This window comes from Trichinella spiralis (genome assembly GCF_000181795.1).
Source record: "Trichinella spiralis strain ISS 195 chromosome Unknown Scfld4, whole genome shotgun sequence".
Classification (NCBI taxonomy): domain Eukaryota; kingdom Metazoa; phylum Nematoda; class Enoplea; order Trichinellida; family Trichinellidae; genus Trichinella; species Trichinella spiralis.
The window spans coordinates 6,666,318-6,679,631 of record NW_003526943.1 but is presented as its reverse complement, the minus strand read 5'-3'; the positions used below and the strand labels follow the sequence as shown (position 1 = coordinate 6,679,631).

Genomic DNA, 13,314 nt, shown 5'->3' with positions numbered 1-13,314 from the left:
AAATAAATTTTATCATCAGCATCATGAAAGAATAATTTTTTTTGTTTTCATGCATTACTTCAAGATTTGTCGTCATTTTAATATTCTATCCAACTGCAATGTAAAATTACAATCTTCACTGCTACTCATATTAATCGAAATAATACGTTCGAACACACAGTACATTTCCCGTAATCGCTTTCAACAAGCTTATACTATCAAGTAATGATGTAGAATACAAAACAACAAAATTACTTACTCGCTTCATCTGATCATGACTGAAATCTTTATCGATAATTACACCTTTCACCAACATTGAATCTTCTAATGATCCACCAGGTTTCGTCACTATTTTTATCATTTCAAAGTTCACATCCTTCGTTTCAAAATTAGCAACTGAAAGTACTGCGTCGACTGCAATTTCTGCCAACTGACGTACACATCGACTTGCACTTAAAATTAATTTCAATTCAGCAAATCAATTAACAATAAACAGAAATTTTAATTTACATCTTAGAATTTAATGTAGTCATTGCTGTTTGGATTAACAGTTCCTTATTGTCTGATACAACGGGATACTTTTCAGAGATGCTATCCAGATGTCGACAAACTATTTGACTAGCTTGGTCAAAACCATCGGCAATCTTAACTGGATGAATACCACGCTCTAACAGAAATTCGGCTTGTTGAAGCAGCGCGCCGGACAACACTGGGAGAAATTATTTTAAAAAAATAAAAAACAGAACTCCACCAAAAACAAAAAGAACAATTACCAACTACACCTGTGGTTCCGTCCCCAGTTTCTTCATCTTGCGATTTGGATAACTCCACCATTAATTTTGCAATAGGATGTCCCACGTCCATTTTTTCCAATATCGTCGCGCCATCATTGGTCGCGGTGAGATCGCCATCTGGATTGACCAAAATTTTGTCCATTCCACAAGGACCAATGGATGATCTCAAAATACTAGCAACTGCTCGGGCAGCCAAAATGTGGGACTAAATATTAGAAAAAAAGAAAATCAAATTTATTTAACAAAATATAAATACTAATGTTAAAACTATAACCATCCATTACTGGCAAAACAATCAAAAAAAGCTTCTTAACACTCCTGCTATAGTCCTTTTCTACAGCTTATTAACAAATCGGAAAAAAAGTTCTAACGCATTTCCACGTAAGCTATTTCACATTTGAAACGTCAAAATAGATTCACTAACACACGATAAATAAAACATTAAAATTTACTAACGCTGTTTAAATAACAAAAGTCTAAGCTTAAGAAAAGTATAAAAAATCGGTCATACTTTGATTGCTTCAATGCCAACTAGTCTCTTCTTTTTCGCTTGATCTTTGAACAAAAAGAAAGGATGACCAAATTCATCAAACATAATTTGCAAATTGTTCGCAGTGGCAATGCTTTTAGCCATGTTTTGGACTAAAGTCGAAATTCACTTCTTAATTTAAGCAATGAAATCTTATTTTACTCACGAAATTCAGCCTCTAAAACGATAATGCTGTTTACCTCAGGACGCAAACTTAATAGACTTCTCACAATTTGATTATCAGGTTCAACTTCAATGGATACTGTAATATGACTAGATTCAGTTATATTGTTTGAAGTTTTGTCATTCATTGAAATTTTATTTATTTAAATATATTGTTGTTTGGTGAAGTTTATACTTTTTAATGATCAGCATTCCCGGAAATAATTTTTATCATTCTATATTTAATTGTACAAAAGTGACGTTATATCAAATGCGATTGTAATAATTCAGAAAAAACAATACAAAAAATAAGTTAAATAGTGATTTTTATTTTTCACTAGCCAACAGCAGCAGCAACAACAGCAATGAACACCCATCAGCGGTCTAGTACAGATTTCCCTCCTGATATATAAATCTGTTCCCACTGTTTGTAAATAAATTTGTTGCCTATTGAAATTTATCAAGATCGGATGTTAACTTCCGAGTATAATGTCAGAATACTGAATAATCTGCTTGAAAAATCTGGAATGTTGTAGCAACACTTCCAATTTTCGGGTTATAAATGGCACTAATGCTAACGTTACGCGTTAGCTCGCAATTTCACTTAATTTCACGCATGATTAAACGCATATGCCTATGTGAAACACTGTTCGCGTTTCTTGTCACATCACATGTGTTGGTAAAGGCGATTTTTATACAATGGAAAAATCAACAAGAATTTTACTCCAGGAAAACAAATACGATATCGAGCTACCCAGTATGAACAAGAAAAAACAGTTCATTAAAATCCTGTTTAGGTTTTCTTTTTGACAGATGTGCATTATCCGCCTTTGCTCTATCCCTGTATGAGCCCTGTATATGATGTAATCATTGCTAATTATCCTCGTCGGCAGGCATAAAGGATAAATATGTATTTTATTTTCCGCCCAAGCCTTTGTTCTTATTGTTCTGCGTTCACAGTAATTGCGCACTAGCAGGGGTTCACTGCCTGGGTCAGACAATGACTTGATTTGACAAAGCGTCCAAGGCATCGTAAAAATTCTTAACCACCCGGGCATTGGCTGATGACAGCAGATAAGCATGCTTATTCATTGTCTCTTTGTTCTTTCCTTCGCTGTTCATTTGCTTCGCTGGAAGAAAATTTTATTTCTTTGTTCTGTTCGTTGCTTTCGTCAAGGCTGATTATCTCTGAGCTACATCTTGTGACCGGAATGGATCAACTCGCCGCGTGGTTAGCCTGATCCGTCAGATAAATTTTTCAAAGTCAAACAAACAAAACTCGTAATAAGATTTATTTATTTATGCCTTAGCATTGTGCCCAAAAGCTTATTACCCGAACGTGTCTGTACTACTACAGATTTTCACCATTCTCCCAATTGCTTCAGCAAACACAGAACGAAGCTTTCCTGCACTGAATTATGTAAAAAACATTTTCCGGACTGCCATGATTGAAGAACGACTGAAAAGACTTGCACTAATGTACATTCATTCTGATTTTTCCATTGATATTGACCGCATAACAGACAAGTCAGTTTCAAATGGAATCGAAACGTGTTGTTTGTTTGAAATGCAATTAAAGTTATAATTTGCATGTTTTTGATATCACGTGATTGAGATTCCAGTTTTGTTTAAATGAAAAAACGGCATTATTTTGTTTTTCATCAGACAGTCATGTATTATAATACATGTGCATGATAAATCTTTTGGATACTATATCCGTTCCCCCCCCCCTTCATAAAATAGACGCATAACGCCCCTGAATGAAGAAATATATAATGCAATAATGTATAATAATATAAATAATGCAGTAGAAAGATGCTCAGCTAGTGAACCTACGATTTTAAGCTATGCCACAGACACAGATAATCACGGTGAGTAGACCACGCAGCGAGTTGACCGCCGTGGTGAGTTGAACTAGACCCTCTTGTGACAAACTGTTCCGGCGGTATGTCCCTCGTGTATGAAGGCAGGGTGTACAAATTAAAATATACCGGTAAACGGAAGAAATGTTGGGGGTGTTCAAAAGTATGTGCTGAACATACTGAATGTGTTCCTTGCCATTAACAATTTGTTTGAAGTTAATCGAAACATATACTGGTAATTGCGACGGGTTCCAACATTAGACTGCTTGCAGCCATGCGAACTCAACGCAACGCCGCTGATGTCGTCGGCGTGACGCACTCTCGGCAGGCGTGCACAAGAGCAGTCAGGACAAAGATACACTAGACCACTGCCTTGAAGATCATCAAGTCGGCAATTTAGTGACCGATGTCTGGGTCAGGGCGGGACCCTGCGGAGCATGGGATTTAGTTGTTTGTTAGGCAAACAACGGCTACTTGCGCAAGGAACTCCAGCGGTGCGTTATCAGATGACCACAAGGGGGAGCAGCAGCTGGTGGTGGCGCCACCAGGCGGTGGTGATGCCACTAAAACGCCATCGGCGTGGCGGGCCAAGAGGCGAACAAAAAGAACAAAGCTTCAGAGCGTCGGCGGCAGTCCAAATCAGATTAGCAAGCAGATAGCGCGCGATGACCGAATGGTTCTATTGGCGGTTCACGCTGGCCATCCGCCATGCCGATAATCCCGAGGCCCCATATCAATGCATATACAGTGTATTTGGGCTTGAAAACCCCGCGAGAAGTTAATGTAATGAACAGCCAGCTAGAGTTGAGTCATTCAGTGAAGAAGTGAATCGACTGAGTTTGCTCATATCACGCTCGTTTCTGAAGATCGTCATCGAATAGCCACTATAATGTTGGTCGTCCCGAAACATATACAATCCACAAACATCAGGAGCGGCAGAGGTCTTCTGAACGCTACAGTTGCTTCGAAACTCCCAGTCAGATGCCTTTGCTTTTTTCATTACTGTTGATTTGGCACTACATATTTTTCACAACTAAATAGATATGAAATTCCAATCTTGAATTTTAACTGATTTATTTTACGAGCTGGATGCTCAGCAACAAGTGTGAAGTTCACTTATGATTTCCAGAGGTTGAGGGAAATGATGGTGCATGAAATCCATTAACATTAAATAAATGTGCGCGTAATACAGTGTAACTTTTAAATTTATAAGAAATTTAAATATATCACATTTTTTCTGGAAAATGATTGAGAGAAAACATTAAAACCTCAATTGCTGGAAAATAAAATTTCATCTGACTATTTGTAAAATAATCTACTTTATGAAATGTAATTTCTTTGGTTCAGTCATCTGCTAGTTCAGTTTTTGGATAAACCTGCTCAGCTAATGTTAAGCTGTGAAAATACACGTTATAATTGTAATAACTGAATAAATTTTTTTCGACATATTCATTAAAGATAAAAAAATTCCAATATCGCTGCTTTAAATATTCTTCTTTTTTGGCAACAAATTTTCCAATTAAAAAAACAAAAAAGTGCACTAGCATACAAAAGTTAACAAACAAGCTCAGAACTGATGCATTGGTCTGGTGAAGAAATTTACTGAAAGAAAAGATGATCAATAAAAAACATTCCGTCCGTTTAATCAGATCATGCAGAAGTGGCACTGTTTTTTTAACATTTATTTTTTCATCAAAAATAACTTCTTGGTTCATTTTAATAAACATTGTGTTTTACTTTTAGTACTGCTTCAGTTTGCTGTGATGGAAAAACAAACCATGTGCTACGGGCTCTTAGCAAAAAATATTAAAAAAGAAAAATACAGCAATTTAAGAATAAAAACAATTCAGACAAGTTGCACTTCTTTCACGTTGTCGTTACGTCGAACTCCATCAAGCCGCTTGACCAGCAAAAAAGCATCAGCCGGGGTAATACGTTTGTAGTAATTTTCAACAACCGAATGCACTTCAAATCCAAATTTTCGATAAAACTCAAGGGCGACATCGTTATTCACCTGGACATGTCTGGAAATTCGTTGGAAAATTACTTCTCCAATTTAGCTTAATATAAATTTATAACTTACAAAAATATGCCTGATATTGAACTATTTTTCCGACAATAGTCAAAAACGTGTTCTAACATCATTGTACCTAAAGAAAGAAAACGATAACAGATTCTGTCATAAATTACAAATTAATGAACAAATACCGAGGCCAAATCGTCTATAATTGGGAAGACAACCCAAAGTCATTATGTACAATTTCTTTTCATTATTTACGAGAAGAATTCTGCAGCACATTGCTCCAACGACAATATCATTGAAATATGCTAAAAAACGTTAATAACTTTAATAAACATTTAACCAAAAATGCACGGATATGTATTTCATAACTGTCATGACATAATCATTATATTACTTAATATGAAAACATAATAAATTTAAACTCGTTACTTGAGCTATCATTACATTTTTACCGATAACGAAATATACAAATAGATATTACTCACCAAATTTTGCAATGTTAGTAGTAGATAAAACGTCCTCGTAAAAACGAGCATTATAATTTACAGGAAAAACAATACCATTAATTCGCTTGAGTAATTTTATGTTGTGTGGGGTGATATCACCAAGCTGCATTCGTACACTAAAATAATTTATAAATTAATTACTTTAAATTGTTGAATACAAATCAAAATCTAGTATTAACAAAACAATAACAAATATTTCAATTTATTAAAAATTAAAACATAAAAAAATAAAATATATAAAAATATTCTTGTCACGTAAAATTGCATCCAATATTTAAAAAAACAACTGATCATACTTTGGGCGAGATGCATGGACTACAGATGGACGTTGCTTATCCGTTGAAGTTTCGTGAGCAGAATTGTTAATCATCTAAATTAATCAAATAGAAATTAAAATCTATTAGATTCATAAAAAGTGAAGGAAAAATTTGTTTATAAATATTAAAAATTAAGTAACATATTTAAAATGCATAATACTGTTGCCAACATGTAACGAAAATTTGAAACTAAAATTATCAACAAAAGTACAGTATAATTACAAGCAGTCAAGTGCAAATAACACTTTATAATCACAAGAAGTGGTGGAAATATAATTCCGACATATAAATATAAAATAAATATTCAAAACATATGCTAAATTTAATTGTTAATTTACAATAAATTGAAAAATTTACAGTGAAACTACCATTTTCATTTTATCTATTTTATTATAATAGAATTATTTCATACACTGCGAATATTCCAAAAATATAACAAAATTGAAATTAAAAATTAAAAACAAGTGAATAATAATTTAATAAAACATAGAGATATACGGACAACTACAGAATGCAATTGTACTTGAGCGTCCTGACCTACATTTTACCTACCGCACCCGGTAGTAGTACTCTTTGCTCGATGAGACGACGACGATTTCTGTTGCAGTAATGCCGCATATGCTGCTGCTGGTGGTGTTTTTCGGTCGTTTCGACGTCTCAGCAGCATTTACTTCTTCAGGCGGTCTCTGAGACGACGTACCGGTGTCAGCATTTGGTGGTTAGATTACTTGTGGCGTGTGGTCACCGGCGTCATGAGCGGTAGAAGCCTCAGTCGGCGATGTTTTACAAACACTGTCGGTTACTAATGATGACGCACCGCTAGCAACAGCATCGGTTGAACACATTGGTATGCTTCGTTCGGTTTTTTCACGAATCTTGGTTACCGGGCCGTAAGAAGTGCTGCTGCTCAGTTTGCCGACTTTTTCCGGTTTGACATTTTTCCTTCGAAACAGCCAAACCGCTTGCGATCCATCTTCAGATGGAATGAACTGTTCTTACAATTCAAGACCCGTTCTACCTTTGGCTCTACAAGGGTCGTTTTTGCTCTTGAAATGTTTGCCATCCACCACCGACACGAACCATTAAAGTAGAACGATAAATTCGTACCAATTACAATCTGTAACAGCGTCCAGGACGAACTTCCTCAACAGGATACTTCTCTTTGCAACTGCACAAGTTCAGTTGCTTTTCAGTTTCTTGGGCGATCTTCTTATCGTCCGTTAACATTTCAGAGTCAACTCTCAGGGCGTGCAAAAATTCGGCTAGATCAACAAAGCCGTCTTGGTTGTGGTCAATTGCCTTGACCACCAGATCCATCTCGGCTTTGCTGGTCTTGAAACGAGAATAAAGTATTGCGTCTCGGAATTGCTCGCAACTGAGACGCTCGTCGCGGTCGCAACGTCGTAACATCCTTCTACCCAGCACCTCGGAGAAGGAGCACACTGCACTCCTCGTGAACGCTAGAACGGAGCAGCTAATGGACATCTGGCGGAAAATTGGTTGAGCTGCATTTCTTATAAGAACATACTTAATGATCGGGTCCATTACACTATTGAAATGAAGCGCCTCAGCGGTTTTTCGTTTGAAGATTGGCGTCGACGCTACATTCGATGGATGGCAGAACAAGAGTGCCGCGCCATCGACCTCTTCAAAAGGTACGATTGCGATGGGGACGGAAGCAGACCTCTGCCACACTTTGGAGGGTATAAATTGCGCCTTTTCAGTCGTCAGAACATTCCATACTGCTTTTTCTTTGGTTTTTTTCTTATTGTTGTTTTTCTATGAATCTGATCTTTTCAGATGTTTGACGTCCATGACATACACTTGTTAAATTAAATCTGTGAACTTTGAAAAAAATTAACTTCTCCTGGGTACTGTTTGTTAATGTTTCCGAGGTGATTGTCCAAATAAATTGTATAAATATTTTTATTGTATCTTTTTCTGCACTGCGCTGATTGCTTGGCATTACTGTTGTAATGAATTAAAAGGCCATTTTTGCTACTATGAAACAATGCGTCATTGGTAAGCAGACAGGCAATGCTTAATTGAATAAATGTTTGCCTAGTTCTACAATGCAAAAAAACTGGTTTCAGTTATTATCCTCATCATGTGTTTAAGCTTAATCATTTTTCCATGCCATAAATTTTAAATTTTTCGCTGTCCTCTCATACATCTTCCCCTTCGTCTTTTCCAGCGATTCAGTTATATATGAAAACAATAAACGGTTATTTCTTTCAATCCATTCCAAATAACAGTAGTAGTATAATGCAAATTACAATCATAGAAGATACAAACAAACATATATACATATATGTGGTGCAATAGCTTTTTTTAAATGAAAAACTTGAGTTACGATAATTACTAAATGTCATAAAAGTTAATTTTTTAAATATGAAGTTTCACATAAAACAGTGAATAATGAAGATTCTTAAAGCAGATTTCTCCATTTGAAATTTTTAAAAAATATTTTAACTTTCATTTAAAAATTATTTGTAATGGGTATTATTTTATAAAAAATGACACGTTTTAACTTTATGATCTGCTTTAAGTTAATGATGTTTTTTTCCAAATTTTGCAATTTAATTCAATGTAATTTTGAACGGAAAATATTTTTTAAAATTTCAATAACAGAAAATTTTGATCAAAAATATACTTCATGAATGTTCAAAACTGTGAAGAGTTTTTGAAAATTTGCAACTAGAAAAATTGAATTTGATTTTTGTTTAAGTAAGATTTTAATAAGCAGCCAAACGAGCTTGCAACGCGAAATGTTAAATGGGATATTTTTAACACTGACTAAGAAAAGAGATGGATTGAATTTGGGAAAGAATACAAATGAAAAAGACAAATTCTACTTTTCAAAAAAAGATGCACAAAACTGCGCTTATTATATGTACTGTGTGCAGTATCATAGCTGGATCAAAAATTAGAAAAAAGATATTTCATTTGTTAAGCAGCTTATATTTAATTAATTTAAGTAGCTAGCGAACATCATCGCAAAAACAAAATCAAATGAGCTTTCTCGAACATACTCATATATATTGTTGTGATTATGTGAAAAATGTGCAATTATGCTTGAAAGAAATATCAAATAAAAAGAATAAATTAAAATTTCAATTACTGCATGTTTTTGCAACTTATTCATTGAAGAATGTACAAGTTGCAATATGTTTTTTATTAAAAAAAAGCAAAACATAGCATTTTTGCAAAATTTAAAAATTGAAATATGGATTTCTATTTTACAATGGGAATGTTTTACAATAAAAATGACATTGATTAAAATTTCAAGAACTAAAGATGAACGTGAATAACATTTTAAAAGTTGCAATAATTTGTTTGAAGAAAAAAGGAATAGTTTTCATCAAACAATACAGTAATAATTATTTTCCTTTGAATATATGTATATGCATTTTTTGTTTACTTTTCTTTGGAATATTTCGGAAAAGAAAGTGACAATGAGCGTGCGTGGCATAATGGAATTTCCTTCTATACATTATCATGCGAACAAAGCATTGTTATCACAACGCTTATCTGAAGGAAAAAACACACCCTCGTGGTTAATGATGAATTTCCCGTCTGAACTTTTCAATGACCATTTAAGCTTTTCCGCATTGTATTCCACGGAAAAAAGCAGCTAATGCTCAAGTGACCTCTGGTCAAGCAAAATTGACAGCAATTAGTCAGATTGCGCAAAAAAAGGGGGGGGATTTATTCGATTTCACTTCTACTATCTGACACAAAATCTTCATGTCCACAAATACATAACAATCGGAACGTATTATTACAGCAATTTTCTGGCATATTTGTGTTCGGTATTGTTTTGTTGGCATTAGTAAGGCGGGAAAATCGTTTCAAATATAGCCGTTGACCGTTTGAACAAGCGACCGATTTTGACAAGGCGCGAAACTTGAGCTGGTCAAAAAAAGTCCCAAGCGGAACAACAGAAAAAGAGAACAGCAAGCAGGTCAACGCGTTAGGCGCCAAACGGCGGCAAATTGCAAATATCTGATCATGAGATCAAAGCTGCCGCTTGGTGTTTTATTGGTCGTCAAAAGGCCACGTTTATTGGCCAGTCTCGGGCCATTCAGGCGTTGGCGCATCCTCTGCTTTTCTGATGTCGACGTCGAGTTGCTTTTTCATTTCCAACTCGGGTCGTCAAATTGTCAATCGGCTGTTTGGTAGCTCTGTTGCTATTTGTGTGCGTGTTTGTGTGCTTGTGTGTTGATGATTTTGAATTTCACTCATTTGAATTTGCTTCATTGTCTTTGAGGAAAAGCATAAGGAAAATTATCGTCATCATTTGTTCATTTCGGTCTCCAGAAAACACCGACATTGCCGGTGTGCTGTTCGGTTGAAATTGCTTGTTTGTCATTTTCATTTTCACCATCACCTCCATCATTATCATCATCATCATTATTATTCATATGGAAATATTTATACGTCGCGTGATGAAGATGCAACTTCTGCTGTTCACCGTCGCAGCAATTTGGTACTTGGGCAAAACGACGGCCACGCCCAGGCCGGGCAGAATCAACGCTTCACACCAGCGTCACCAGATTTGGGCGGAAAAAGCTTTGGAATTGATGTATAATTTCAACTGTTCGTCGTTGCCGTTGTTGGTCGACCAATGCGAGCAGATGAGACGTCAACAGTCGGCCGACGTGCGAGTTTACGTTGCTGAAGTGACCAACCGAGGCGAAAAATTGTTCGCCACAGTTTCGAGCTCATCTTCAACCCTGGTCGCCTTCAGTATTACTCAACATTTTGATTGGACTCACGACGGTCTGCTGGTTTTGGACCCTTTCCCCGAAGCGTCTTATGGTCATTTGTTGTTGATCTATTTCATCGACTACACCAACGCTGAAATGTGTGAACAGAATTTCGGACATTACATAAGCGGCCATGGAGATTGTCTACGCGCCGCGAGAAAACGTTCATGCAAGGGGCGTTACCCTTGGCGTGGTTGTTCGCAGGAGGCGTCGTTTCTGTGCGCCATGGACATTTTGCCAACCGCATTTCTGATCAACGGAAAAAGCCGCGAATCACGCAACAGCCAACTGGTTCATTGCAAGGAAATTGCCGGCTTCGCGTCGTGTCCAGACGAACTGACCAGCATCAAAATGCGTCACAAGCAGAGTCGTGGTCACTGGTATCACGAGGAATTGCAAGTTGGACAAGAGTGGGCATTTCAAATGCCGGCAGACAAATCGGACAGTACACCCCAAGCGGCTGCACCGTGCCGTCTGTTCGAAGTCTGCGACCGGGCTGTGATATTGCACGGCGGCTGGAGTGAACTGACCACACAGGAGGATGATCTGTACTTGCTTCACCAGACGGGCAATTTTTTGAAACACCACGGATTCATGCCCACGCATACCCATTACTACCATCCGTACCATGTCAGTGCAATACCAGGTTAGTGATTTTATTTGAAATTACAATTTTAAAATGAATGCGTTCTTACCTTAGATTATAATAATAATTTGAAAACCAATATATATATATATATATATATATATATATATATATATATATATATATATATATATATATAAGACAGGGAGAGAGAGAATGTTTATGAATGGAATTCTTTTCTGCTAAATGTTTCAATTAATTATGACGCTGCAAACGTGTGTCTAAGATGTTGAAAATAAATAAAAACTCATTTTTAATAAAAAATAATAAAAAAATATAAATAGGCGGCAAGTTCAAAAAGTTGACCAAAATTTTTTCGGCAATAAGCTTACAACAAAGTAGTAGTGAATTGTAAAAATAAAAAGCATCGGAAAAGTATTAGTAGTAGTAGTAGCAGTCGTAGTCGTCTGTTGTTTTCTGTTTTGCTGTCGGCAGTTATTGAGCAATGAAGAACAGCGGCCCCGTTTGAGATCAAAGCATGCCGCCCGTGGCGGCTCCTTTTGATCTGCGCTGAGGGGAAACTGTGCTTTGGGGAAGACAAATTGCCGACACACTACTGCTACTGCTACTTGGGCGCCGCCGTATAATGGTCAACGGTCGGTCGTTGCGAATGATTGCCCTCGCTGCGGTGAGCATTTTATGACCAAAAGGCCAGGGTCGCTTATAGCTAATTTTAAATGACACTAATTTTGACAACCCGTCACGAGCTTTTCCTGATGACACTTTTCGTAATAATTATTAAAAGAAGCAGCCGACAACTTTTAAAATAAAATATGCTTTTATAAATTTTGAAACTATCAACCTCTCTCTTATCTATATATATATATATATATATATATATATATATATATATATATATATATATATATATTGTTTGTTTCTTTTCATCTTTCAAGCTTTTCATATCGATCAATAATCTTTTCATTTGATTAATTAATATTTTTTAGATGATTTTTCATTAAAAAATGCGAACATGTTGCACGATTGGTCAGCGATCAGAGGTCATATCCAAAATTTGTGCAAATCATCCAATTGCGTCGATGTTCTGCTGGTGATGATTCACGGTCCTGCTGCTTTGCACGCAAGTCCAAGTCTTATTTTGGGCGATTTCAATCACGACGGCTCGGTAAAAGAAATAATTAATTATTTGTCGACAAATTATTTATTTTGCTGTATATATATATTTTTTTTTTGCAGGGAAATCCTGGCGAATGGTACAGCATGCATGATTTGTTGGACGATTTGGCAAATTGCCATGCTAATCAAGTTCACCTTATTCTCGACCACTCTTTCAGTGGTCAGGTGATCGAATTGTTGAACAAATCGTCAAAGCACAAAAATGTCATAGCGGTCTCTAGTAGTGATGCGGAACAATTTTCGGTGGGAAGTGAATTTACAAAGTTGTGGTTGAGAAAAAATCAACTTCCCGACTGTTTTACAGACTCTTTTCACGTGAGATATTTTGTTGTTGTTTTTTATCACTCATCATTTTAAAAATAAACACTTCTTTATTTATTTAGCTGGTGAAGAGCTTTGTTCAGAATTCAAGTCCCCAAATATTCCAAGGTTCCGAAGCGGATCGAGGAAAAACACTCGCCGGAGCACCTTGTCAAAGTAATTCAGCTTACAGCGAACAAGAATTGCTTGAAAAATATTCAGGCTGTCAAAATGTCCCAACGGCGTTGTGGTTCAGCAGCAGAAGTTGAAAAATTTATTTCAACTTTTCA

General features: G+C 36.2%; 4 protein-coding genes across 4 annotated transcripts; 2 read left to right on the top strand and 2 right to left on the bottom strand.

Annotated features, from left to right (window-relative positions):
* The first annotated feature begins 3,600 nt into the window (after positions 1 to 3,600).
* On the top strand, positions 3,601 to 4,044 carry Tsp_01635 (30S ribosomal protein S8e). Its single transcript, XM_003377410.1, has 2 exons — positions 3,601 to 3,656; positions 3,786 to 4,044. The coding sequence occupies exons 1-2, from the start codon at positions 3,601 to 3,603 to the stop codon at positions 4,042 to 4,044; spliced, it is 315 nt and encodes a 104-aa protein (XP_003377458.1).
* Positions 4,045 to 4,104: 60 nt separating this feature from the next.
* Tsp_01636 (putative tetratricopeptide repeat-containing domain protein) lies at positions 4,105 to 4,677 on the bottom strand. The gene is made up of 3 exons (XM_003377409.1): positions 4,646 to 4,677; positions 4,443 to 4,523; positions 4,105 to 4,342 (listed from the first exon to the last, which is right to left on the bottom strand). Exons 1-3 carry the CDS (start codon positions 4,675 to 4,677, stop codon positions 4,105 to 4,107), a joined length of 351 nt encoding a protein of 116 aa, XP_003377457.1.
* Positions 4,678 to 5,172: 495 nt separating this feature from the next.
* Positions 5,173 to 8,138, bottom strand: Tsp_01637 (N-acetyltransferase NAT13). The gene is made up of 6 exons (XM_003377408.1): positions 7,995 to 8,138; positions 7,313 to 7,951; positions 5,835 to 5,919; positions 5,535 to 5,654; positions 5,410 to 5,476; positions 5,173 to 5,350 (listed from the first exon to the last, which is right to left on the bottom strand). The coding sequence occupies exons 1-6, from the start codon at positions 8,136 to 8,138 to the stop codon at positions 5,173 to 5,175; spliced, it is 1,233 nt and encodes a 410-aa protein (XP_003377456.1).
* Positions 8,139 to 10,620: 2,482 nt separating this feature from the next.
* Tsp_01638 (conserved hypothetical protein) lies at positions 10,621 to 13,293 on the top strand. The gene is made up of 4 exons (XM_003377407.1): positions 10,621 to 11,587; positions 12,535 to 12,713; positions 12,785 to 13,039; positions 13,108 to 13,293. The coding sequence occupies exons 1-4, from the start codon at positions 10,621 to 10,623 to the stop codon at positions 13,291 to 13,293; spliced, it is 1,587 nt and encodes a 528-aa protein (XP_003377455.1).
* The last annotated feature ends 21 nt before the right edge of the window (positions 13,294 to 13,314 follow it).

What these genes read in the sequence shown, in the direction of transcription:
- Tsp_01635 (XM_003377410.1), top strand. Translation starts at nt 3,601, where the DNA reads ATGCGAACTCAACGCAACGCCGCTGATGTCGTCGGCGTGACGCACTCT. An exon ending in GTGACGCACTCTCGGCAGGC is followed by an intron (nt 3,657 to 3,785) that starts GTGCACAAGAGC and finishes GTTGTTTGTTAG; the next exon opens with GCAAACAACGGCTACTTGCG.
- Tsp_01636 (XM_003377409.1), bottom strand. Translation starts at nt 4,677, where the DNA reads ATGACTGAACCAAAGAAATTACATTTCATAAA. An exon ending in AAGAAATTACATTTCATAAA is followed by an intron (nt 4,524 to 4,645) that starts GTAGATTATTTT and finishes TAAATTTAAAAG; the next exon opens with TTACACTGTATTACGCGCAC. An exon ending in TCAACCTCTGGAAATCATAA is followed by an intron (nt 4,343 to 4,442) that starts GTGAACTTCACA and finishes AAAAATATGTAG; the next exon opens with TGCCAAATCAACAGTAATGA.
- Tsp_01637 (XM_003377408.1), bottom strand. Translation starts at nt 8,138, where the DNA reads ATGCCAAGCAATCAGCGCAGTGCAGAAAAAGATACAATAAAAATATTT. An exon ending in AGAAGTATCCTGTTGAGGAA is followed by an intron (nt 5,920 to 7,312) that starts GTTCGTCCTGGA and finishes AAATTACTCAAG; the next exon opens with CGAATTAATGGTATTGTTTT. An exon ending in TCAATATCAGGCATATTTTT is followed by an intron (nt 5,351 to 5,409) that starts GTAAGTTATAAA and finishes ACGAATTTCCAG; the next exon opens with ACATGTCCAGGTGAATAACG.
- Tsp_01638 (XM_003377407.1), top strand. Translation starts at nt 10,621, where the DNA reads ATGAAGATGCAACTTCTGCTGTTCACCGTCGCAGCAATTTGGTACTTG. An exon ending in ATTTCAATCACGACGGCTCG is followed by an intron (nt 12,714 to 12,784) that starts GTAAAAGAAATA and finishes TTTTTTTTGCAG; the next exon opens with GGAAATCCTGGCGAATGGTA. An exon ending in GTTTTACAGACTCTTTTCAC is followed by an intron (nt 13,040 to 13,107) that starts GTGAGATATTTT and finishes TTATTTATTTAG; the next exon opens with CTGGTGAAGAGCTTTGTTCA.